The sequence below is a fragment of the Tupaia chinensis genome, unplaced genomic scaffold (genome assembly GCF_000334495.1).
Source record: "Tupaia chinensis unplaced genomic scaffold, TupChi_1.0 Scaffold000226_1, whole genome shotgun sequence".
NCBI classification, from domain to species: domain Eukaryota; kingdom Metazoa; phylum Chordata; class Mammalia; order Scandentia; family Tupaiidae; genus Tupaia; species Tupaia belangeri.
Genome location: NW_006159701.1, coordinates 2,971,994 through 2,996,079, shown reverse-complemented (window position 1 = coordinate 2,996,079; position 24,086 = coordinate 2,971,994). Strand labels below are relative to the sequence as shown.

General features: G+C 57.4%; 1 protein-coding gene across 1 annotated transcript in view; it reads left to right on the top strand.

The window, feature by feature from the left end:
- Window positions 1-24,057, top strand: part of MN1 (MN1 proto-oncogene, transcriptional regulator) — a 48,086-nt gene extending 24,029 nt beyond the window's left edge. Inside the window, 1 exon segment of the mRNA XM_027771577.1 lies at window positions 23,818-24,057. Coding sequence (XP_027627378.1) covers window positions 23,818-23,999 — 182 coding nt within the window. The 3' untranslated portion in view covers window positions 24,000-24,057.
- The last annotated feature ends 29 nt before the right edge of the window (window positions 24,058-24,086 follow it).

Below are 24,086 nucleotides of genomic sequence, written 5' to 3'. Positions count from 1 at the left end.
GGAGGACTTGGGATTTTACTCTGTATACTATTTGGTTATTATTATTTTTTAATGAGGTCAGACTGAAAATCCATCTGCCTGGGCCTGCCTGCCTAGGTTTGAAGGCAATTAAACTGGAGACTAACCTCTTAATTAGGGTTTCCCTGTGTAAATCTCATTTGATAAATTCCTTATCATCCTTGGCTTTAACTACAGCGCGTCCTCGAGACGAGATTGAGCTCCCCCTGGGACCTTTAAGTGATTCCCCCCAGAGAGGCCGCCCTGCTCTGCAGAGGGGACTCTTCCAGCCAGAGCCTCCCCCTGGAAGGGCTGGGAGAGAGGCCCCTTTCAGGGTTAATTAATCAGAAAATGTAGCGGTGCCCGGTGATTCTGGAGAACTTGTCTGCCACCTTTTAATTCTCCTGTGTCCCTTTCTGCCGCTCTTCTAGGTCTTTCTTTATTAGATTTTTTTTTTGGGGGGGTGAACTGAGCTTACTAAAGAAAATCTACAGCCCCCACTCCTTCCTAGTCGCCCTCCCCACCTCTACCCAACCTGTTTGTGTGGATAGTTACATTTCCCCCCATCCCTTTTTTAAATGCAAGCCTGGCTGGGAGTAGAAATGTCAGAGGGCAGCCTTCAGGCAGCCCGCTCCTCTCTGTGACAGAGCGGTGCTTAACCCTTTGGGATCCAGCCCCTGCCTGTGGGCTCAGGGGACACTGGGCACTTGTTCCCACTCCGTTCACTGGCTCTTCATTACGGTGGTGGGAAGTTGTGGCGGCGTCGCTTCGAAGAGTGTCACGGTGGCTTCTCGTCCCAGCAACGTGGACCGCGTGCGTGTGACGCGGAGGGTCGAGGGCCGAACTGCTGTCCGTTTGGATTGGGTCATCGGGGCAGGGCCAGCCATGCCACACTCACTGCTTTAACGCCATCTGCATCCAAGTAGGTGTTCCAGGTTACAGATGGGGAAACTGAGGCCCGGGAGACGTGCTCGGTCTCCCAGCTGGCAGCAGGCAGGGGCAGAATTAGGGCCTCTTCTCTCGGAGTCCAGTAGAGGGACTTGACTCAGACACGGCATCCAGACTCCTTCCTGCCACCATCCCGTAGCCACTTCACGGACTGGGGGGGCCGATCTGGGGAGCCGAGCAGGGGCCAGTGCCTTCTCCATGTCGCCTTGGCACCCTCACAGCTTCTGCTATGGACCCATTTTACAGACGAGGACAGTGAGGTGGAGAGAAAGGACCAGCCAGTGAGTGTGCTGCCGCCTGATAACTCCCAGCCTGCCCTCATTCTTTCTGCTCCCTGGCCAGGCTGCCCCTCCACGTGGGGACACTACCGGTCCACGGAGATGGGAAGATGAGCGCGAAGCTTGGGGCTTGGGACCACCGGGTCTCTGCCACCCGTGGAAGTGACCGAGGGCAATTCCAGGTGGACAGTCTGTGAGTGGGGCTCTGGAGAGTGCACACGTGGTCGGGCCTATGTTGGCTTAGGTCAGTACCCGGCAAAACTGTCCCTGGCCCAGGGTCCCCTGGCGTCATTATGTGGATGCTGTCACCTCCGAGCCTCAGGTTCCTCATCTGTGAGGCAAGGAGGCTTGTTGTGTGAGCCCCATGGGGTTCCGTGGACACCAACCCACTAGACACACGGAGCTTCCTGGCGACGTTCGAGGAGCGCTAAGGCATGCTAGCTGTCGTTGCTGTTATTGTCTATTCCTGAGGGTGGAGGAGAAAACACGGCACCAACAAGTTCCCAGCGGAAGCCCCTGCCATGATCGGCCCCTCCCTGGATAGCCAGGAGTGTGGGGGCTCCCAGCCCGTGGGAACGGGGGCTGTGCGGCCTGGGCAAGCCACCTCACCTGCCTGTGCTCTGGCTGTGCGGAGGAAATGCCTGCTTCCTCGGTCGGGGTGTGTTGGGGGAATGGATGTGGGGTTTGCTTTATAAAGGCTTTGGCCTTAACTGGGCAATAGCTTTGGGATGTGTCCTGCTGCCGGGACCTCAGTGTCCCCATTTGGCATAGAGAAGCTGTGGGCACATTTAGAGGAAGCGCTGTCCCTCCCAGACAGGTTTTGCTGCCTCTGAGACAGCTGTCCAGGTTTCAGGGATTATCAGAAGGATAAAAAGCGGGTTCCTCCTCTGTAGAGCGGGGGAGAGCGGAGACCTGGGCACAGGGGTGGGGAGACCTGAGGATGAGGGTGGCCCAGCCCTTGGCCACTCTGGCTCCATCCTGGGGTCTGCTTGCTCCGTGTCTGTCCCCAGAGGGACCCTGTGGGGCTGGCAAGAGAGAGTCCTGTAAAGAAAAGAGCCGGGAGGTCCTGGGTTTGAACCCCGATGCTTTCTCTTGTCATATAACCTCAAGGGAATTCCATCACTACCCCGTGCCTCGATTTCCCCATCTATAAAATGGGTACAGTGAAGTGCCTACCTCCTAGGGTGGCCACGGGGACAAAGCGAAGTGAGGCATGCAAGGTGGCAGCCTGGGTTCTCATGATGTTTTTGGTCACTGGTCACCATGACGACGACTCAGGCCCATCTGAGCTTGGAAAGGTTGGAAGCAGCCTGAAGCAGAACTCGAGTCCTCCCCTCCATGGCTGGCGGCCTCCCTTCCTCCCTTGCTGAAACCCAAGCCCAGCATCTGTTGCCCCAGGAGCTGTTTAATATTCTGCCGTGGTAAAATGAACTCATCGGAGCCACCCAAAAACAGCTCAATGAACCCCCACGCCCGGCGGCCTTCCAGAGCGGCTCCAGACCCCCCTGGGGCCTCGAGGAGACTGGCAACAGCAGCAGCTGTGGCAGAGGGGCCCCCTTTTCTTCTTAGTGCCCAGGGGGAGCCTGGGCCCCCAAATGGGGCTCCTGGAGGCTGGGTGGGGGCCCAGAGTCTGGGGAGGGGGCGGCCTGTTCAGGGTCTGGCTTGTGCTTCCTGGCTCAGAAATTCTGTGTGTGGGGCCTGTTTGGGGAGGCCAAGAAAGCTGGGCCTTCCCCAAATTCTTCTCCCCATCTTCCCCCAGCCCAGCCTCCGACTGGGCCCAGCGGAGGCAGGAAGGCCAGCAGGCCAGCCGCACTGCCCTGTGATGACGACGGTGGTGGCAAGGCTGGTGACAGTGGTTGTGGCGTCCACCAGCATTTGCTGAATACCTGGCGGCTTCGTGTATCGTCCGTGCCAGCTCACTGCCCCCCAAACCTCCGGGCTGGACAGGCGAGGAAACCGAAGCCCAAGAGGCAATCTGGCTTGTCCAAGTTCACGCAGCTACGATGTGATCCTGCAGGGCTGACGCTCGCCTCCATGTTACCGTCCTTGAGGGCTGCAGCCGCAGAGTCGCCCTGGGGTTAAGTGACATCAAGCGGGGAGCCCTGGGCACAGGCGCGCGGTGGGCACTACCCAGGTGCCGCCCGTGCCATGGCTTGGTTGCATCGTCACATCTGTGCTGCTCCCACTGCCCTCCCCCTCCTCCCCACTCCGGGTGCTCCTGCAGCCTCGGTGTTCACCCCAGCTCCCTCGAAAGGCAGACGGTAACGGAGTGCTTCCAGGTAGAAGCCGGATTAATTCCATGTAATTATCCCTGTTAAAATTAAATATTACTTGCAATTAGTCTTGGGCAATTTCTCTGCTGAAAGGCGGTGAAGCTGAGTTGGCGGCTGGGTGTGCGCTGCCCCTGAAGGTCCCGTCACTGGGACTTAAACCCATAGCAGTGATTCATCCCCAAGGCAGGGAGCTGGGGCGTGCTGAGCAGGAGGACATGACAGCCCCTTTCCTCTGCACCTGTTCTGCGTACCTGGGGCCATAGCACCTAGGACCAGGTTTGGTTTCCCTGCAGGTGGTCCAATAGGTGTCTTGTTCTACAGCTTCTCTGGCTGATCCCAACCATCTCCAGCAATAGAATCTAAGGCTTGGTGTTTTCTCCCCGGGGTTCGAACCCCAGTAGCGCCACTTACCAGCTGTGAGACTCTGGGAAAACCATGTCCTCTTTCTGAGCCTCAGTTTTATTCATCTGTAAAATGGGATGTTTTTGACTATTTGATGAGTTAATGCAGGGGAGTCAGCAAGCCTTTCCTGTAAAGGGTCAGAGGGTGAATATTTGGGGTTTTGTACACTAAAGCCTCTGTTAGGCCAGCAGGTGGCGGGGAGGTTAAGGAGGCTGGATCCCATGTGGCCATCCAGGTGGTTGGAGCCCTGGACCCACTGGCTTGAAAAATCACGCTGGGTGCATTCTTGTACAGGTCTAAAATCGCAAGAGGAGGGTGGAAGAGAAGGGATTGCAGCATGGCCACCCTCCTCTGCGGGGCGACTTCTTGCTCCTTCCTCTCTGTCTCTGGTTAGTGCGTGCACCCTTTAGCAAAAAAAAAAAAAAAAAAAAAAGTCTCTGTCACTGTCAGGTTGTCACTGACAACCCTGCCCTTGTCAAGCCGAAGCAGCTGCAGTGTATAAATTAGCAACGGGTGTGGTTGTGTTTTGATAAAACATTGTGGACGGTGAAATGTGAATTTCATGTGATTTTCATTTGTCATGAAATAGTCTCCTTTTGATTTTTTTTTTTTTCAACCCTAAAAAATGTAAGGGAAAAACATGCTTGGCTCCTACACTCTAAAAAGACCCCCTTAAAGGCCCTGGATCAGGTGGGGGGCCAGATCAAGCCTGTGGACTGCAGTTTGCTGATCTGCACGTTAATAGGGAGAAGGTGTTTCTCCCCCGCTCCCCACGAAAGGTGCTTTAGCACAGTGTTTGCACAAATTGCTCCATAAATGCAAACGATGGCTATTACTGTCTTCCAGACTCAGGATACCTTTTATGTGTGTACTGGAGGTAAAGCAAGTTTACGCTGTGGAACTTGTGTGATAATGATAACCATCCCTCTTTATGGCTTACACCTGTGTCTCTGTGTTTTGCACGCGTTCTTGACCGAGGCAGGCCTGTTACTCCCTCAGGGAGACTAACCCGGGCCCAGAGAGGGAAAACGCCGTGTGCAAAATCACACAGTTGGGAAAAGGCCGAGGTGGAACCTGAACTCACTTGGTTCTCTGCCTGGCTCTGGGCCTGTCTGGGAGGGACCCAGGATCGTCTCCGGCAGATTCAACGTGTGTTTTGAAAAACACACTGGCCCGAGAGCCCAAGTCGTCCACTCCTGCGGCTGAGTTTCTCCATCTGGAAATGGCTACCCTTCCGGCTCCTGGCTATCTTCTGGAGTCTCTGAGTCGGTGCTGGTGAGACCCCTTTTATTATCCTTTTCGTGGTTCTAAAATTCAGGCGACGTGTGCCCAACACTTGTGCCACCTTGTGAGTAAGTAAGCGTTGTGGGACCCTCAGCTGCACTGTCCAGAGACGACGTGCAGTGCCCTGAGGGCTTGCGTTCGTTCTCTGTGTTAGGGTGAGGCCTGTGAAACTTGGCGGTCTGTGCCAAATGCTCTGGATACTGGTTCTCAGAACTGTGTGGTGGCTGCCACCTGGTGACTGTGTGACCCCCTGGGTGTTCGAATCGCCCGTGACTCCTCATCTGGAAAATGGGGCTAATGATATAGCCATTATAGATTGTCATGGGAACAAAGGCGCGTGCTGCTGAGAACTGAGGCTTGGGGCTGGCCACCTAGCCAGTGATCAGTAAATTGGCTTTGCTGTTATTATTATTGTTATTATGATCATCCTTCTCCTTAGTCTTCAATGACCAAGTTTCCAGGCCTCGTTTTGGAGGATTGTAAATTTCAGCCACCCAGAGCTCTCATGGAGGAGACAAAGACAGGTGAATAGGAGCTGGGGTGTGAGTTTTGTCCTGGCCCGGCCTGATCCATCCTCCAACCTCAGGCACGTCACGATTTTGCTGGGCCTCAGTTTCTCCTTCCCTGTAATTGTGCTAGATCAGATTTACAGAGTCCATGCACAGTGCTAATCTGGATTAATTAGTTCTAGCTGCCCGGGGCACCGTGTTAAGGAAGATTCTGAGGCTGTGTCTGGGTTGCATAGGAGGGAGTGCTGTGGTTGATTAGCGATGTCTGCTGTGGGCTCAAGAGGAAATGCATTTTGGTGGGAGCTCCAGGTGATTGATAATCCTAGAGAAGATGATTCCACAGTTCTTCTCAGTCCCCCAATTTTCTCAACCTATGAACTTTCCCCATTTGAAAATCATGATGGGGCATGGTTTTTTAAATTTAATTTTTAATTTTTGCCATAGAGCGTCTGCACTCACAGGAGAGAGACACAGAGAGAGGGCAAGTGAGAAGTCATCTCCCAGGGTAGATGGCCACACCGCAATCCCTTTTCCTTCATTCTGTCTTCGGGATTTGGGGCATGTACACACACGTGCCCTGCATGTTTTTCAAGTCGCCAGACCCAGAATTCAAACCAAGGACTTGGCCGTTTGGGAGCCAACCACCTTAACCTCCCTGCCGCCTCCAGGCCTGGAGAGATCTAGTTGCCATGGGGGCTGTTGGCATGGATTGGGAGAGATGGCTATCTCTGCAGACCAGTATGGTCCCATGGAACTTTCTGCGGTGATGGAAAGGCCTGGTGTCTGCCTCGTCCGGTATAGCAGCCACTGTTGATGTGCTGCCCTTGAAATGTGACCAGCTGTGAGTGAGGCATACAATTTAAACATTTAATTTCATTACAACATTTAAAAGCGATCCTCTCCGACCTGAAACAGGGGCCACATTGGACATGCCTGTCCTAGCCTCACAGAGTTTGTAAGATCCCTGGGATCCTTGCCATGCCCCAAGCAGGCCCAGGAACTCTGGGTGGGTTTGCGGGGTGAGAGTCTGTCAATCAGCCACAGAAGGCGGCACTCCAGTAGCTCCGCCCACAAGCAGCTGAGCCTCCTCTGCAGGGGTTTTTACTGGGTGGGTACCTGCTCTTCTCTCTGCCCTGTGCACCTTGGGTGGGGAGTGGCTGGCCTAGACCTGAGCCCCCACCACTTCCCTCAGCAGACAAGTGGGGCTCTCATCTCCCTGTGGCACCCCAGGAAACAGGAAGGTGTTTCCAGATGTAGAGTGGGTGGGGCAAGAGAGAAGGCAGGGGAGCAGAGAGGGGAGTGGGAATAGGTCTCTATTCTGTCCTGCCCTTTTAGTCTCGCCCTTCTTCCCTGTTCTTCTCCTCCGCTCTCACTTTCTGACGTGGAGAAAACGTAGACGTGGCTTTAGAAACAGACTTGGCTTTAACCTGCCTCAGCTGCATCCTTGCTGTGTGGTGTAGGGCAAGTCACCTCCCCTCTCTGAGCCTTTCTGTATCTTTGAAAAAGGAACAAGCGAAGTGATAGGCGCCAGATGCTTAGGACGGTGTCTGGATGTGGTCTACTTCCTGGAAAATAATCTTAAATTACACCCCAGTGCCCTGTTACCCACTCCCCCGCCCCCCCCCAACAAAACAAAATAACAAAACCAACAAAAGAAAACAAAACTGGCTGGCCTCTAGCCTAGTGTTTACAGCAGTCAGTCCCAGTGGCCAACCGTAGTTCAAGTCCTGCCCTAGCCGCTTGAAAAACACACTAGGAGGGACCAGCAGGTGGCATGGTAGTTAAGCCACTGGACTCCCACATGGCCAACCATAGTTCAAGTCCTGGACCCGGCAGCTTGAAAATCATGCCAGGCATGTATGCCCAAAATCCCAGGAGGAGAATGTAGGAAAAGGGATGGTGGCATGGCCATCACCCCTGGAGAGAGATTTTTCACTTTCCCTCTCTCTGTCTCTGTCTGTCTCTCTTTCCAGTGAGCACACGCACCCTATGGCAAAAAACTAAAAAAAGAAAAAACAAAAAACCACGCCGGGCATCAGTGCTGGAGTGTTCCAGATCCCGACAGGTTGGAGACAGGAGGAGGGATTACAGCATAACTGTGCCCCATTGTGGGGTGCTTTCTCGCTTCCCCTCTTTGTACCTGTCTCTGGTGAGCACCCGCACCATTTGGTGATTAAAAAAAGAGAAAGAAAAAGTAAAACAAAGCCAAGCCTCAGCCAGTGCCCCCCCAGCCCACCCCTCCAGTTAGAGGCTGTCAGCAGTGGGGGGTCATCGCACTGGCCCCATGCCTGGGGTTCACTGGAAACTCATCTCAAGGTCACGCCAGTGGGTCCAGTCCCAGGGCTGGGTGGGTTGTGGGTGCATAGGGGCCTTCCTCGGCAGGAGGACATTGCTGGCATCCCTCGGCTCACGCCAGGGGATGCCTGCGCCTACAGGGTCTCCATAAAGCGGGAGAATTCCATCCTCTGAACCTGGAAGGAAGCGGGCCTTGGGGAGTCAGTGACAGCATGTGGCCTCTCTCGTTAGATTTTGGAGAGGGACAGCAGGCAGGCCTCCCGGAAGGTTCCTTCTTGCACCCAGGGAGCCTTGACACATTCCTGTTCAGGTCTGTCTGGAGACCCAGGCGATGTGCATCGTCTTCCTCATTTGGGGGTTCCTTAGGGTTTGTTCCTGCCCCAGGAAGTGGAGCAGTCAGTGCCAGTTGGCTGAGGGCCTGCTGTATGCCAGGTGCCAGGGCCAGAAGGGTGAAGAGGAGCGACATGGCCTTCCTGTCACAGAGCTGGCATTCTTGGGGCTGTGGCGGAGGGCGGGATAGTGATAAGTCAGGATTGGCCTGAGGTGTTGTGCTATGAGGGCACTGGGGCCCACAGAGGGCTTGGGGCCACCTCCCTGAGGAGGAGGAGGATGAGGATGCAGAATCAGCCAAGGGAAGGGACAGGTCCTGTCCAGCAGGAGGGGACGGCTGTCAGGAATCGCTGACCACCCCTTGGTGACAGCGCACTATGAACGCCATGGTCGAGTCCTCTCCATGAGGAAGGGACCAGGTGCCGGCTTGGGCAGGCAGGCCAGACTCCTCTGATGTCACCACCCGTTGTCACTGGCGCCCTCTCTGGCCTTGGTTCCCTGAGTGCACGGCGCACCCGCTCAGGCCTAGGGCTGGCTCTGCCATTCTCAGGAGGACAAAAGGCTGTGACCTCTGCCCCAGGGGCAGCACCGCCTTCTGCTCCTGCTTCTGCAGATTCTGAAGACGCAGGCCAGATCCAGTCCCTCTGAGAGCTGGGGTGTGGTGGTTGCGGAATGGTTGCATCAGGGGAGGGGGTGGGGGTTTGGCGGAAGGTGAGGCCGGGGTCGGCTTAGTCACTTCGCCCCCACCCCGCGCCTGCCTCCTCCCACACTCCCTGCCTGAGAGCAAGGTGGTGCCCTGCCTCCCCACCCCAGAGCGCACACCCCACCTTCCTAGCTGCAGCGTGGAGCGAGCCTGTCAACCCCTTCTCGGCAGAGATTGGCCAACACTTCCCAGCAGTCCACAGGGCGGTTGGGCTGTGGAACACCCATGGGGGAGCCTCCGCAAGGCACAGAATCACAGTCTTGGTGGCCAGCACTCTTGCCACTCACTACGGGGACGCAGCCCAGAGAGGGCAGGTGATCCACCTGAGGTCACACAGCCAGCTTCTGGCTGAGCCAGACCTCGGTTTCCTGGAGAAGGGGAGGAGAGCCCAGCCTGGGGGGAGGGCAAGTTGGGGGTTGTCTGTGGTAGGCACTCTCTCCTGGGGAGCCAGAGGCTGGATCTGCTGACACCTCGGAGGTGTGAGCTGAGGGTGGGTGTGCCGGGCGCAGACACCCTGTTCCTCGTTGTCTTGATGGGAGTCACCCTCAGCTCCTTGTAAGCCCAGACAGCTTCTACCGCTCCCTCTTCTTCAGGCCAGACAGAGGCACTGGAGTCCCACAGGCCTGGGTTCAAGTCCAGGCTGCACCACTTGCTGGCTGTTTGACCTTGGCCCTCAGAGGGCTGTCGAGAGGATAAATGAGGTCACTGAGGATCTCAGGCCACCCAGGCCCTGCTGGCCCGGCCTCCCACTGTCCGCTTCCCCATCAGTTTGTCCATTCCAGAGTTGAGCTGCTGTTTGGCCAACCAGGGGTTGGGCTCTTCCCACGGGATTGTAGAGGCCACCAGGACCTGCTCTCGTTACTCTTAGCCTGACGTGGCAGGCTCACGGTGCCTCTGCGAACCTTTCACCTCTCCAGCTGCGTTCGAGCACAGGTGGAATGATTGCTGTGGTCGTGGTTTTTGGGTTTTAGTTTTTTGCTCGAGGGCATGTGCCCTCGCCAGAGAGAGGGAATGTGAGAAGTCACCCCCCCAGGGGGGATGACCACGCTGCAATCCCTTCTCCTCCAGTCTCCTCTCGGGTTTTTGGCACATATGCACATGTGCCCAGCGTGTTTCTCAAGCCGCCGGGTCCTGGACTCGAACTGCACACCTCCACGCCACCTGCTGGCCCTGTCAGGGTGTTTTTGTTTTTTTTTGTTTTTTTTTTTACAGCCCTTTTCTTTAACAAATGTCTTAATGTTTAGTTGATCTCTCAGTAGAAAGGCAGCGGGGTCTCTGCCGTAGCCCAGGAAGGAGGACCAGCGCCGTGGTGAGTGATCAGGACGTGTGGTTCCCTCAGGGCCGCAGTGCGAGACTTCACAGACTGGGCGCGGGTCCTGAGCACCTGGAGGGGCCTGGCTGCTACTTCCAATCTCTGTGAACCGGGACAGGTGACGCCCCCTCGCTCTGCCACTGGTTCAGGGGGAAGGGAACCGTTCTCTAGGAATGGCCAGGGAGTCAATATTGTAGTGTAAGGGCCAGACTGTAAGGGCTCTTCTTTTGTGGCAACTTGACTGGGTCAGGGGTTGCCCAGATATTTGGTTATCTCTGGAGAGCCCTGGTCAGCCCGTATCATCTCCATTGTTAACTATTCTACTGCCATTTCTGCCATAAACAATATCAACACGGGATTCTGGTTCTGTGCCAATAAAACTTTATTTGCAAAGGCAGATGGTGGGCCGGCTCTGGACTTGTGGGTTGTTGTCTGCGGACTCTGGTAGGTTCTTCATCTATGGGCCAAAACAGTAGACCCTGCCTTCCAGGGCTAGAGGGAGGAATGAGTAAGTTCAAAAGAAGGGACATGGGGTAGGTGTCAGCTATTACTGTGGTCTGTCACTTAGTATCCTCATGTGTCATTCCGCCTGCAACCCTGCCAGTAGGGCTGTGATACCATTTCCCAGAGGGGAAAACAGAGACGCAGAGAGATGGAGTGTCTCGCCCTCCACCCTCTGTTCACTGTCGGATGACCTGAGACCCACCTCCACCCCGGCCTCAGTTTCCCCACTGTAGCCTCAGAGGGGACCTGCTGGTGCAGCAGGAAGCAGGGAATCCCGTTCCTTGCATGGGGGGAGGTAGAAGTACAGATGGGGAGTCCCTCGTGGGGGTCGTCCACGAAGATAGCAGAGCCAGGGTTAGGAACCCAGCTGGGTTTCTTGGGGACCTGAGTGACAGGTGTGTGACTGAGAAGTTACCCGGGGAACCTGGGGGCCCATAGACCAGATTCTCTTTGGAGAGCGAGGGCTTCCATTCCCTGATTTGGTCATAATTGGGGAGCACAGGGGCTGGACCCCAATAAGGGAGTATGTTTCTAAGCCAGCGTCCTAAGCTGAGGCTAGCGTGGGTGAGGTGCAAGCCTCTTACTAATTTTGAGAGGCTCCTCATGGCCTTCTGCTCAGAAGCCTTCTGTGGCTCCCCATGGCCCTCTGCTCAGAAGCCTTTTTTTGCAGGGGACCTGCTGGTGCAGCAGGAAGCAGGGAATCCCGTTCCTTGCATGGGGGGAGGTAGAAGTACAGATGGGGAGTCCCTCGTGGGGGTCGTCCACGAAGATAGCAGAGCCAGGGTTAGGAACCCAGCTGGGTTTCTTGGGGACCTGAGTGACAGGTGTGTGACTGAGAAGTTACCCGGGGAACCTGGGGGCCCATAGACCAGATTCTCTTTGGAGAGCGAGGGCTTCCATTCCCTGATTTGGTCATAATTGGGGAGCACAGGGGCTGGACCCCAATAAGGGAGTATGTTTCTAAGCCAGCGTCCTAAGCTGAGGCTAGCGTGGGTGAGGTGCAAGCCTCTTACTAATTTTGAGAGGCTCCTCATGGCCTTCTGCTCAGAAGCCTTCTGTGGCTCCCCATGGCCTTCTGCTCAGAAGCCTTCTGTGGCTCCCCATGGCTCACAAGAACAAGCCCAGACTCCGCCTTGGGGCCTCGTGGTGGATGCCACTTGGGCTTGGCAGCCTCCTCTTTCTCCTGCCCCCAGTCCCTAAGTCAGGGTCCCCGGGTGGACCTGTTTTCTGAGAGTCACTCTGGGGTTTGGAGCCCTCTCCCACTTTCCCTTCCTGCAAAGCCGTGTGCTCACCCTCGCTGCGCCCTGCACGCCCCCCTCCTCGGTGCAGTCTTCCTGGGTGCCCAGCTCTCCCTCCTGGCCCCAGAGCACAGCTTCACTTTTGCCAGAGCATCCGTCCACCAGCCTGGGGACAGGGCCTGTGTCAGGGTCACCTTGCTGAACCCGGCCTCCAGCATGGGGGTGCACAGTGTGGTGGTGGTGCCGTAGCCCATTGCCTCGTACTTGCCCTCACAAGGAGCCCCCTGCAGGCCACCCAGGCCCAGGTCGGGGACACGATGGTAGTAGGACACTGAGTGTCACTGGGAACCAGGCGTCAGTCCCCGTCTCTGCGAGGTGGGAGTGCCCAGTCCCGTTTCTCAGAGGCGGAAATGGAGACACAGGAGTTGAAGTGGCAGTGACGGCGTTGTCTCCAGGGTGTACACTGGCCCACTCTGAAGCTTCGTGTCGGGGAGGCAGCAGTGTCGTGGGCACTCATGTGGGCGGTGGGCCCCTGGTTGGCCTGCTGCCCCCACCTGGGAACCTCCCAAGGCTCCCATCAGACCTGCACAGCCAGGAGTGGACTGAGGCGGGGCGAGGTGGATACTCCCGAGAGTATCTACCCAGAGCATCGGTGCTTTGAAAACTCACTGTTTATTTTATTTTACTTATTTTATTTTTTTAAGAGAAGTTTTTTTCTATAGGGCATGTGCGCTTGCCAGAAAGAAAAGAGAGACAGAGAGACAGAAAGTGAGAAATCACCCCCCGGGGGGTATGGCCACGCCACAATCCCTTCTCCTCCATTCTCCTCTCGGGATCTTGGGCATGCATGCACACGCGCCCGGCGTGAGTTTAAGCCACCGGGTCCAGGACTCTAACCACAGTTGACTACATGGGAGTCCAGCAACATAGCCATTACACTAACTGCTGGTCCCCCAAACTTTTATTTATTATTATAGGGTGTGTGTACTCGCTGGGGGTGGAGGTGAGGAAGCACCCCCAGGAGGACGGCCAAGCTGCAGTTGCTTCTCCTCCATTCTCTCAGGATGTTGGGCACACACATACATACATACACCCAGCGTGTTGCTCCAGCCTCCAGGTCTGGGACTCGAACTGCACAGTCAACCATGTGGGATCCTGCTGCCTTAACCTCCACACTACCAGCTGGTCTGAAAACGTATTTTTAAAAAATCAGACTTGTTGCTGAATTTAGTCTTTCTGCCAATAGATCAAAAGCAACGTGGTTCTAATTTGAAAGACATTGGCGCGTGCGCGCGCGCGCGTGTGTGTGTGTGTGTGTGTGTGTGTGTGTGTGGATAGATATATTTTTAATAAGAGTAATTGTTGAATGGCTTATCACATGGCAGGCAGAGTGCTGGGAGCTCAGCAGGGGTCGGCCCCGCTGTTGAGTACCCCAGGATGTGTGTGAGAGCGCTGGGGCTCAGAGAGGTGCAGCTTCGTGCCCAGGGCCACCCAGCGTTGCGTCTAACACCGTGTGGGTGATTTGCAGGCAGCAAATCAGAAGACAGCAAAGCAGAGAATGAAGGGCTGGACTGGGTGGACCAGATCTCACATCATACTAGTACTGGCGAGACCACTGGCCCTCGGTGTCCCTGGGGACAGGTTCCAGGACCCCCCGTGGGTACCAACCCCACAGCTGCTCACGTGTGTGATTGCATGGTTTTACCTGTAACCGAGGCGCCTCTTCCCTTGTCCTGGACGTGATCTTTGGACCTGGAGCTCTTAGGCCGTGTCTGCTGGACCGGGAAAAAAGCATTGGACCGGGAGGGGTGGAGAGTGGGGGTTTGTCCTCCCTGCTGTGCTACCCAGGGTAGTTCTCGTCCCATCTGTGACCTCCCGATCCTTCTCCTGAAATACCTAATGCAGTGTAAATGCCATGAGAACTGTTGTTACCGGGTATTTTTAAAAAGCTGTATCATTTTAATTCTTTAATTTCTTCCATGAGCAAGAGAGATGGAGAGACAGAGAGACAGTGCCCCAAACAGGGTCCTGACACCACGTTCCAGCCCTAGCCTCAGCTGGCTCCAGGTGACGGGCATCCATGTGCCTCCACGTACTTGGGGAGGTCTCTGGTCGTGAACTGGAGCCTTGCCCTGTGGGTCAGCTTCAGGGCGTGGCGTCTTCCCCGAGCACCCCCGTGTGGCCCACGGCCATGCCTCCACCTCCCCTCCTCACCGTGGGTGTGGCCATTGTGCCCCGGGCACAATGTTCAGCCCAATGTTGGCTGTGTGTGCAGACGGAATGTGTAACACAATGTTACAGTGTTCAGCCCGCAGTTGGCTGTGTGTGCAGACGGAAAGCCGGGTGCAGCTCCTGTCTCCTGCTCTGCCTGAACCTGCACCGTTCCCTCTGAGAGTGAGTCGGCCTCCGTCCCCATTGCCCGGATGGGGAACCTGAGGCTCAGAGGGTTTCCTTCCTCAGAGCCGCCGGGCAGGCAGCGCTGTCCGCACCAGCACCCCAGCTACCTCGCTGTCAGGAGGAAATGCAGCCCCAGGGCCTGGCCTCAGCCCCCCCAAGCCTGTCACATCTCGGCATCACGCAGGCCAGGAGTGGCCCTGGGGGTGTGCAAAGCTGCATCTGTCACAGGTCACTGGCTGCGTGGCTGGCGGCGTCAGGACAGAGAGCCCGGATGGAGACGCTCAGGCGCTCGGGCCTGGTGTGAAGAGCCTGCCTGTCTGTCCCATGGACACACTGCACCCCCAGGCTGGGGAAGGTCCCCAGGATTCAGCACCCCACCCCCTGTCTGGTCCCAGCCCCAGCTCTCGGCTGCCAGCTCCGAGGCCGGCCTTGCTGCTGCTCTGTGGAGCCCTGGGCCAGTTCTCCATCTAAATGACAGCTGCCCTCAGCCAAGTCAACTCACATTAATTTCCAGAGGCTTCTAGGGGCCTGGCCGAGCGTCTCACCAGACAGCTCCACAGCGGCCGGCGCGAGGCCCCGTCTGGAGAGGGGGGCCTCCTGGGGTCCCTACTGATCCTTAGTCGGGGCTCTCTTCCCATCTGGGCCTGTGCAGGGACTGGGGCTGCTCTGTGGACGGCAGCAGAAGCTGGAGCTCTTAGGCCGTGTCTGCTGGAAAGCATTGGACCGGGAGGGGTGCAGGGTGGGGGTTTGTCCTCTCTGCTGTGCCACCCAGGGTAGTTCCCGTCCCATCTGTGGCCTCCCGGTCCTTCTCCTGAAAGCAAGTGTTGATCTCAGAGAGAGAGAGAGAGAGAGAGAGAGAGAGAGACGAGGGGGAGAGGAAGGAGAGAGAAGGGAGAAAGCGTTAGAGGGGAAGGGAGAGAGAAGGATGGATAAAATGGAAAGAAGGAGAGAAAAATAAGGGAGCGAGAGGGAACGAGACGGGGGGCTGGAGAGATGGACAGAGGGGGAGAGAGATAGGACGAGAGAGACTGCAGGGAGACGGAGCCGCTGCCACTTAGGCTGGGAACATGTTCCTTTCCTTAACGTGACGTTAATAAAACCACATGCCTTGGCACCAGACAACCTGGGGCGTGACCCTGGCCCTGCTGCTGGCCAACTGAGTGACCACAGGCCCATGATGCCCTCTCCCTGAGCCTCAGTTTCCCTTCTGTGAAATGGACTGGCGTGCTGGACCTTCTGCCACAGGGTGTTGGGGTGACGCCATGAGACCAGCCCTGCACGTGGTCAGCGGTCACGCTGACATCCCTGGAACCGACAGGCACAGAGAGCGGTCGGCTCTTCCTTTTCCTCCTCTCGCTTGTCACGGCGACACCACTACTTGAAGTTGTCATTGACGGGCGAGCAGAGAAGGGACAGGGCACAGGCAGGGGCTGAGCTGAGGAGGCCCAGGGCCCCTGGGCCTGCACTGGGCTCTGCACGGCCCCTGGGAGATGCCCAGTGCAGCGGCACTCAGGGTGTCTGGGATCATGATGGTGTTTCCTTGGGCTTGGGTCGGGGTGTTCTCAGTGCCCCCCACTTTGGGAGGACTCCTGCGTTAGCCCCATGTCTATGTGGAACATACAAACTGATTGCCCCAAAGGGGTAGAAGGAGTCAGAGGGGCTGTGCATCCCTCCACTAGCAGCCATTTTAGAGAAGATGAAACAGGCCTAGAGAGGGGGAGTGACTTGTCCAAGGTCACACAGCAAGCAGGTGACAGAACTGGGATGAGACTGTGAGTCATCCTCTAAAACATGGCTATTGGCAAATGCCCTCCGGGCTTACTGTGTGTAGGATTGCAGAGCCACGTGGGGGCTGCCCGGAGGTGTCTCCCCACGGGGTCTCCAGGAGGGAGTTATTGCCTTCTAAATTGGGGGATCCAAGGCTCAGCAGATGACCTGCTGGAGATCTTGAAACTGGTGAGATTTAGACTAAGGTAGGATTTGAACCCAGGCCTCTGAGTCCAGAGGCGGAGCCACCTCAAAGCTGCCAAGTGTGGGGATGATGGGGTGGGAGCTGCTGCTGGTGGAGTGTGGGTTTACTGTCTTCTGGGTTGGCAGTGGGCTGTGTAGACACTGTCTGCTGCCTGCTATCTGGCTGAGGTTTGCTCTCCCTGCCTGGAGTCGGGAGTCCCTGGCCCCTCCCCGCTCCCTGGGAGGGACACAACCCCAGGGGGTGGGGAATGTGGCCAGGTGGCCAGATGGAGTGACCTTGGGGCTTCAGGCCCTGCGGAAGGACTCCAGTGGGTTGTGGGCTGACTGCCCTGGGGGTCTTGGAGATGGGCTCTGCCTCGGGACCTCACTCAGGGCCGCATCGGACTCTCACTCCCGATCTCTGTCTGCTCCGGTGACTGGTGGCTCCTGTCCAAGCCCTGCCCAGTGCCAGGCTCGACAGATCCCGGTGGGACTCAGTGGAGACTGCGGTGCCAGCCTGATCCCATTTCCCTGGGAAGAAAGCTGAGGTTCAGAGAGGAAAAATGACCTGCCCAAGGTTGACCTGCTGGGAGCCATGCCAGGGACTGTTAGAGACCTCAGTCACCTGGCTGCAAAGTCCCCTGTGATAGTGCTCATCGTGGGTGGCCTAGTGAGGCCGGGCCCTTCTCTCAGGACTGCCAGAGAGAAGCGCCCTCGCTTCGCTGCAGCCAGCCAGGCAGTAGCTGGCATATCGTCACTGTCCTGGTGGCTGAGGGCAGGGGTGTCATCTGCCAGCCTCGCCACGGCTGACAGCCAGGCAGGATGGTAGGGTCCTCAAGGATGAGGAGAGGAGGGTGCTCTAGGCAGAAAGACCAGCAGGGGCCAAGGTGTGGAGGTGGGAAGGGCCAGGGCTTCCCTGAGGGGCTAACTATAAAACTGGGGTTCACAGTGCAGGGGAGGGCGCTGAGAGGAGACCAAGGGCCTGAGGGAGGCAGGCGAACCCAGAGACTTTACCCTGGGGTACTGGGGAGCCAGAGAAGGTGTTAGCAGGGGAGGCCTGCTCTGATTGGCGGTTTAAACAGCTAGCACAGCTCACAGAGGCAAACAGGCTTGGGGCCCGAGTGGAGGCAGAGAGGACAGCGAGGCGGCTGCGGTGGGCAGGCCACGGCGGGGGTCTGGCTCAGAGCTGGACAGTAGGGAAGGAGAAAAGGGGTGGATTATGGAGGTAGCCTCCCCTGCCAGGCCTGGGCTGCCTCTGGGGGTGGGCAAGAGTGAAGGACAATAAGACGCCCAGGGCTAGCTTGGGTGCATTGACCTGGCTGTTCTTGGAGATGGGAAAAGAAGCCACAAAGGAAAGGATGGGGTGGGGTGGGGTGGGGTGGGGAGACATATGGGGAGTTGGCTAAGGGACCCCTAGGCTGCAGGACCCTGGGGCTGCCAGACCTTCCTCTGCTGCAGGCCCAACAGCAGCCCAGCCCCCCAGCTGAGTGGCAGCTGTCACAGAAACCAGTGTCTCCCCCTTCAAGTCCAAATAAAGGAAAAACCAAAATACATTTCCCTTTGTCGGAATCCAGCGAGGGTGAGTCGGGCGAGAGTCATTCGCTATTGTGCTCTGGGCCCACACTGCTTCTTATATAAGCTCCGAGTTAAAAATATGCACGGAATTCTAATTTGCTGGTTCTGCCTGGGATCCCACCGGCCCCCCAACCTCAGCGGGCAGGGGCGGGGCAGACCCTCAGCACCCACAGAGCCCACAAAGTGCCCTTGGCAGGGAGCAGCAGGCAAAGGACAGTTCTAGCTCTGGCTGCCTGCGAAACGTTAGGCCATGAAAGACCAAGCGTAAGAATGGCCAGCCCCCCCCTTTTTTGAGGGTTCACTGTGTGCTGAGGACATTTTCCTGATGAGGGGACTTGAACAACTTCATGCAAAATGGAATTAAAGGATGAGTTAATTATGGTGCAAAAAATGTTGAAACCCATGCATAGTTCTTCATAATGCACATTTTCCATGAACTTTTGAACACTGCCTCCCCCCCATTATCTCACTTAATCCTCTTAGCAGTGTCTGAGGTGGGTTCTGTTATTCTCAACCCTAGCTCAGCGCTTTAACCCTGTACAGAGGAAGCCAGTTCCCACATGGCCAACCAGGGTTCACATTCCGGTCTAGCAGCTTGAAACACACACACACACACAAACACACACGCGCGCGCCCGGGATCCCAATGGCATGGAGAATTGGAGGAAAAAGGACCGGGGTGTGACCAGGTCCCACTGGGGGGTGCCTCCTCTATCTCGCTTTCATGCACACATGCTTTCTGTATTTAAAAACAATAACCAACATTAGCACTTTGCCTGGGCCACACCCCGGATTAGTCCTTGATCTGGGCACCAACTGGGCCCATGTCCCTTGGCTTTCCGGGCAGAAGCGACAGGAAGTGGCTAGACCAGAGGGCCCCGTCTGGAGGCTTCGAGGTGGTATGGTGGCTGGAAGAACCACTGGGGTAGCACTCCGGCTGGCCCCCGTCGGTAGGCTTCGGGGTGGTATGGTGGCTGGAAGAACCCCGGGGTTAGCCCCCCGGCTGCCGTGGGAGGTGGCAGCCACCCCCGTCCAGCTCACAACACCTGAGCGCAAGGCTCACCCAAGTTAGATCCCAGTTCAGGCATTTTAAGTGCAGAACGGGGGTGATGACGAGAGCTGTTTTGCTGACTTGAAAAAAAAAATAATAAAAAGGAAAGACAACGCAGCCCCGTCTGTGGGCAGCATGAAATAAAAATGGAAATGTCCCCAGGTAAACACACGCATGTTTCTCGCCTTCTCGTTCACCCCGTCATGGCCAACAAAGGGGCCGCTCCACGCCCAGCCAGCCCTCTGTAGCCCTGCAGGGTCCCCGCTCCTACAGGCAGGCTGGTCAGCAGTGTTCTCAGGGAGGTCTCCAGACACGAACCGGGAACCTCCCCACAGGGGTCAGCCTTGCAGGGCGTCGGAGCTGCGCTGGCAGGAGCTCCCCAGGCGGGGCACATTATAGTGATGGTTTTTGTTAGTCCTACCTGCCTCCAGGACCTCCTGGTTCTCCCCCGTTTCCTGGGTGGGAGATTTGGGAGCTGAGGCCGTGTGTGCGAAGGCCCCGCGCTGTACAGCTGGGGCCTGCAGCCACTGCCTGCCCTGTAAGAGAAAGGATCGACACTCGTCACTCACCAAGCGCTTTTCTGGCACCTGGGCTTGGCTCTCTCCTCCCCCGAGCGAAATGCACTGTCCCCGTTGTGGCTGAGAAGCGCAGAGGACTCGATCTGACGTGGGTCCCAGGATGGCAGTGGGGCGAGCTGGAGCCAGTCCATGCCTCGATGCTCACGTAAGACCTGGCCCCAGTGGTCCGGCTAAGGGACTGTGCTCGGCAGGCTGGGACCACACGGGAGGCCTGGGCGTGGCTCCTGGCCCATCCTGAAGGCTGATATGGTGATGCGCTGACATCCCAGTGACTGGGGAGGCTGAGGCAGGAGGACGGCCACAGAGACTCTGTCTGAAAAGAGACAAGAGATGAGCGGAAGTGCTCTGGTATTCGAGGAGGGGGCGGCGGGGGCATGAGGGGCCCATGGGTCAGCGAGGATTCGTGCACTGGGAAGAGCCTCTGGGAGGACGGACAGCTGCAGGCTTGGACTCTGGACGTGAGCATGAGGTGGTGGATTCCGGCCAGCGGGGGGAGGTCCTTAATAACTGTCCCCCAGTCTTCCTCACGGGTCCCCACGAGCCCGTGATGCCTCCCCTCAGCCCCTGCACTTTCTGGATTGGTGGAGCACACACAGGGTTAATTCTCCTTGAGACGATAACACCCCTCCCTCTGGGACTAGGCCCTGCGCACACAGGGGTTACCAGCTCCTTCTTTTGTATGGTCCTCCCAGGCCGCTTTGAGCCGAGCCACCAGGGCTCCCTAAGTTACAGATGGGGAAACCGAGGCTCTGCCCAGGTCTGGGAGATCCAGGCTCTGACCTGGGCCCGAGCCATTTGGGAATCCTGAGCCAGAAGGACAGAGCTGGCTCCCTCTCCCTTGGGGCTTCAGCTTCCCATCTGTGAACTAGGGCTGGGGTCGCCTTGCGGTCTGTGGGAGGCCCCGCTGTGCACCTGCCCTGTGGGGTGCAGAGCTGACAGGCCCACCCGCCCCCGTTGGCATCGTCTGGTGGGGAGGCTGTCAGCTCACAGGTGGGCAGCAGACCTTACCCGCTTCCATGCCGTCTGCCAGTGCTGGGCGCCGAGGAGCTCGGGGCCTCCCCCAGTCCTCCCTCAGTGAGGAGTGGTTTTATCCTGGGTCCCGACACGGGGACCACCGGCGGCTGCGCAGCCCAGCGGGGCAGGGACTGAGGGCCTCACCCGAGCCAGGGCAGGCCGTGACTTGAGGCGGCTTCCATGGGGCTGATTTTTCATCCACTCAGCAGCCCGGGAGAGCCTGGTCCCGGCCGAGTGCCCCGGCGGGAGGATGAGTTTGGTCATGCTGGGGCTGTCTAGAACCACCGGTGGCATTCTCTCTGGGAGTAGTCCCCTGGAGAACAGACTGGCTGTCTGTCTGGTCATCCCAGGCAGAGGCTGGGGACTCCTATGCCTCTGCTCTGTGACACTGGGCAAGCCCCTCCCCCTTTCTGCAGGTGTCCCTGCCGAAGTGGAGACAAGGGTCCCCATGGCTGGGCTTGCTGGCGGGTGGTGGGCCTGACACGCCTCACCAAGCCCACCTGACTGAGAAGAGCAGTGGTCATTTGCCGTGCCCACTGTGCTCATGAACCCTCTGGAGCTTGGGGACTGGGCAGTGGCACAGCGGTAAAGCCATGCCCTGAGAGGCTGACCCGTAAGGGAAGGTTTCAGGTTCGTGTCCGGAGACCTCCCTGCGAGCACTGGGCTTTTGCGTGCCCATGAGCCCGGGCTGGTGGTGGAGGCTGGGGTTGGGGTTAGGTCACAACATTAAGACCTTGTTGGGGATGCTATCTCTCTGTCTCCATCATGGATGAGATAAACATATAAACTTAAAAAAAAAAAAAGAACCGTAACTTTGCAATGAAAGCGTCTTCGGGAAACTTGGCTGTGGGTCAGTCTTTAACCGTCACTCTGCAAACCTAGCTCTAGGTGAGTCCCCGGCCTCCGGTAGGGACCAGGGTGTTGCTTGGGACATGAGGGGGCTCAGGAGCTCAGGCTTGGGTCTTGTCCCTCCTTTGGCACAAGCCTCATCCCCGACCTCCGTTTCCTCACCTGTAAAATGGGCACACGCGTTCCTCTGTCAGTTCCTTGAGAGAGTGTGAGTACAGTGAGGGGAAGAACCCCTCCCCAGGGCAGCTGGGAGTTCTGGCCTCTGGATCCCACACGGCAGACCGCTTGGTGGGAGCAGAGACCCAGCCGGGCGCATGTACGTGTGTGCACCAAACTTCATCCCTGCTCCCTCCTCGGCTCCCGGGGTGCAGGTCCCAAACTGGGTGTCTCCGGGGCTGCAGGGAGGGAACCCTGAGCCAGTTAGTCATGGCCTGACTGGGCTGCCTGGACCCAGCCCTCTGGGAGGATTTTCTCTGCAGGCTGTGGCCCAGCTCCTGCGGGGAGCTCCTGCCTAATCCCGGAGGGCAGGGCGGGCCAGCAACTCCTGCCTGGCACGCAGCCCTGGCTGGCTTTGCACTGAGGGTTGAGCAGGGCGGGGCCGGTTGTGGACTTCAGTATCTGGGCATGTTCCCTCAGCCCGAACTGAGCCCCCACCCCCAATTTTAGCGTTTCTCACTTCTATTGAGGCAGGAATCCACACCAGATCTGACTTCCTGCCCCTTCCTGGATGTATGTCCTTGGGCAGGTCACCTGTCCTCTCTGAGAGCCAGGCTCTGGAAAAGGAGAATAAGGAAAACACCTGTTGACAGGTGGCAGTGCTCTAAAGGGAACCAGGCAGGGGTCACTTGGCAGCAGTAAATTAGCCATCCTCAAATGGCTGCCCAAGACTCCCAGTTCTTGTGCTCTTCTCATCTATTTCTTACTAAGGCATGAATGGTTGTCAGCTGCTTGCCCCTCTCGTGTGTCTAACACAGACATTATGGTGACCTGTCGTGTTTCTGGTGCTGCGCAACTGATGGAGAAGGGAGGGGGCCTTTTCATCGCGGATAGAGAGGTGCAGGGCACCCGAAGTCCCTTATGTAGCCACTTGGAATAGTGTTTCGGTGTTGGTCTAGCCAGGAGGCCGACTCTCAGTCTTTCCTGCCCTTAGCACTTCACTCTCTGTCCTTGGGATGACCACACTGTACCCGAGCCCCTCGTGCGCCTTCACAGCCTCATTGACCGACGTGGTGAGGGCGTCCAGCCTTGTGGACACTCCCATTCTCAAAGTGGGGATTTGGTTCTAGTCCCTTCGTGGGACTAGACCTCAAGTTTCTCGGCCCTCCGTTTGTAGCTGTATGACCCCAGGAACGTCTCTGTGCCTTTCTGGGCCGTAGGCTTATCTATGAGGTGGGGGGTGGGCACGCTAAGCCTGGAGGGTGGGGATAATAAAGACACTTGGAGGGGCCACATCTCCTGCTCGAAGCTCCCTCTGTGGTCTCAGCTCGGCTGGCACACGGGGAAGACCTCTCAGGTGGGCCTGGGGCCTGTGGTGTTGCCCTCCCGAGCTGCGCTGAGCTGGGCACCCAGAAGGACGTTCCTGATCCCAGCTGCTCCTCAGGGCCAGAGGGTGCTGGTTCTCTTTCCTGTGTGGCCTGGGGCGAGCGCTTTTCCCTCTCTGGGTCTCTGATTTCTTAGCTCCAGGAGAGAGTGACCGTCCTCACCTCCTGAGCCAGTGGTGCCATTTAAGTAGTTCCCAGCGAATGTCTGTCCAGAGTGTGGGCATTCGGGTTCTAGACCTGGGCAGTCCTCCCCTCCACCCCTTCACGGCCTCTGGCTAACTCCTACACACCCTCCGATGCCCCATTTAGAAGCTCCTCCTTCAGGAAGCCTCCCTGACACACCTCAGGTTGAATTACTCTTGTGTCCATATATTTATTCATCTCTTCCATGACAGAGAGACGCAGAGACAGGGAGAGAGCGATACCCACAACAGGTGTCCTTAGGCCATACCCTACCCCCTGCTGTGCACAAGGGGCCTCAGGATATGAACCCAGGACCTCCTCTGAATTCCCTTGCAGCATGACCGCCGCTCTACCCTCTGGCTTCCAGTGCATCTTTTAGTCCCTCAGCGATGGTGGACCCTGGGTTGATCCTGTCCAGCTCTGCTATTTCCCCAGGGGCCTTCCCCCGGTGGAGGTGTTCCAGCCATTGCAGGGGATTCGAACCACCTGTCTCCAGATGCTTGCCCTCAGGCCATCCTGGCCTCCCTCCTGCTCTGCCCTCCTGCCCTGTGGTGGGGCTGCCTTAGAGTCGAGCGCGCCACTAACTGCTCTCTTTCTCTCTCTGCAGCCCACGACCTCCCCGCGAACAAGGCCTCGGCACCCCAGCCCGGCAGCCATTTGCAATGCCTGTCTGTTCACTGCACGGACGACGTGGGCGATGCCAAGGCCCGAGCCTCCGTGCCCACCTGGCGGTCCCTGCACTCTGACATTTCCAACCGCTTTGGGACTTTTGTGGCCGCCCTCACTTGAATCAACAAGAAACACCCCTCCCCCATCAGGCCCTCCCCTCCCCCCTTGCGATCTCCTCCCCCCCCAACCCAACCCCAACCCCCTGAC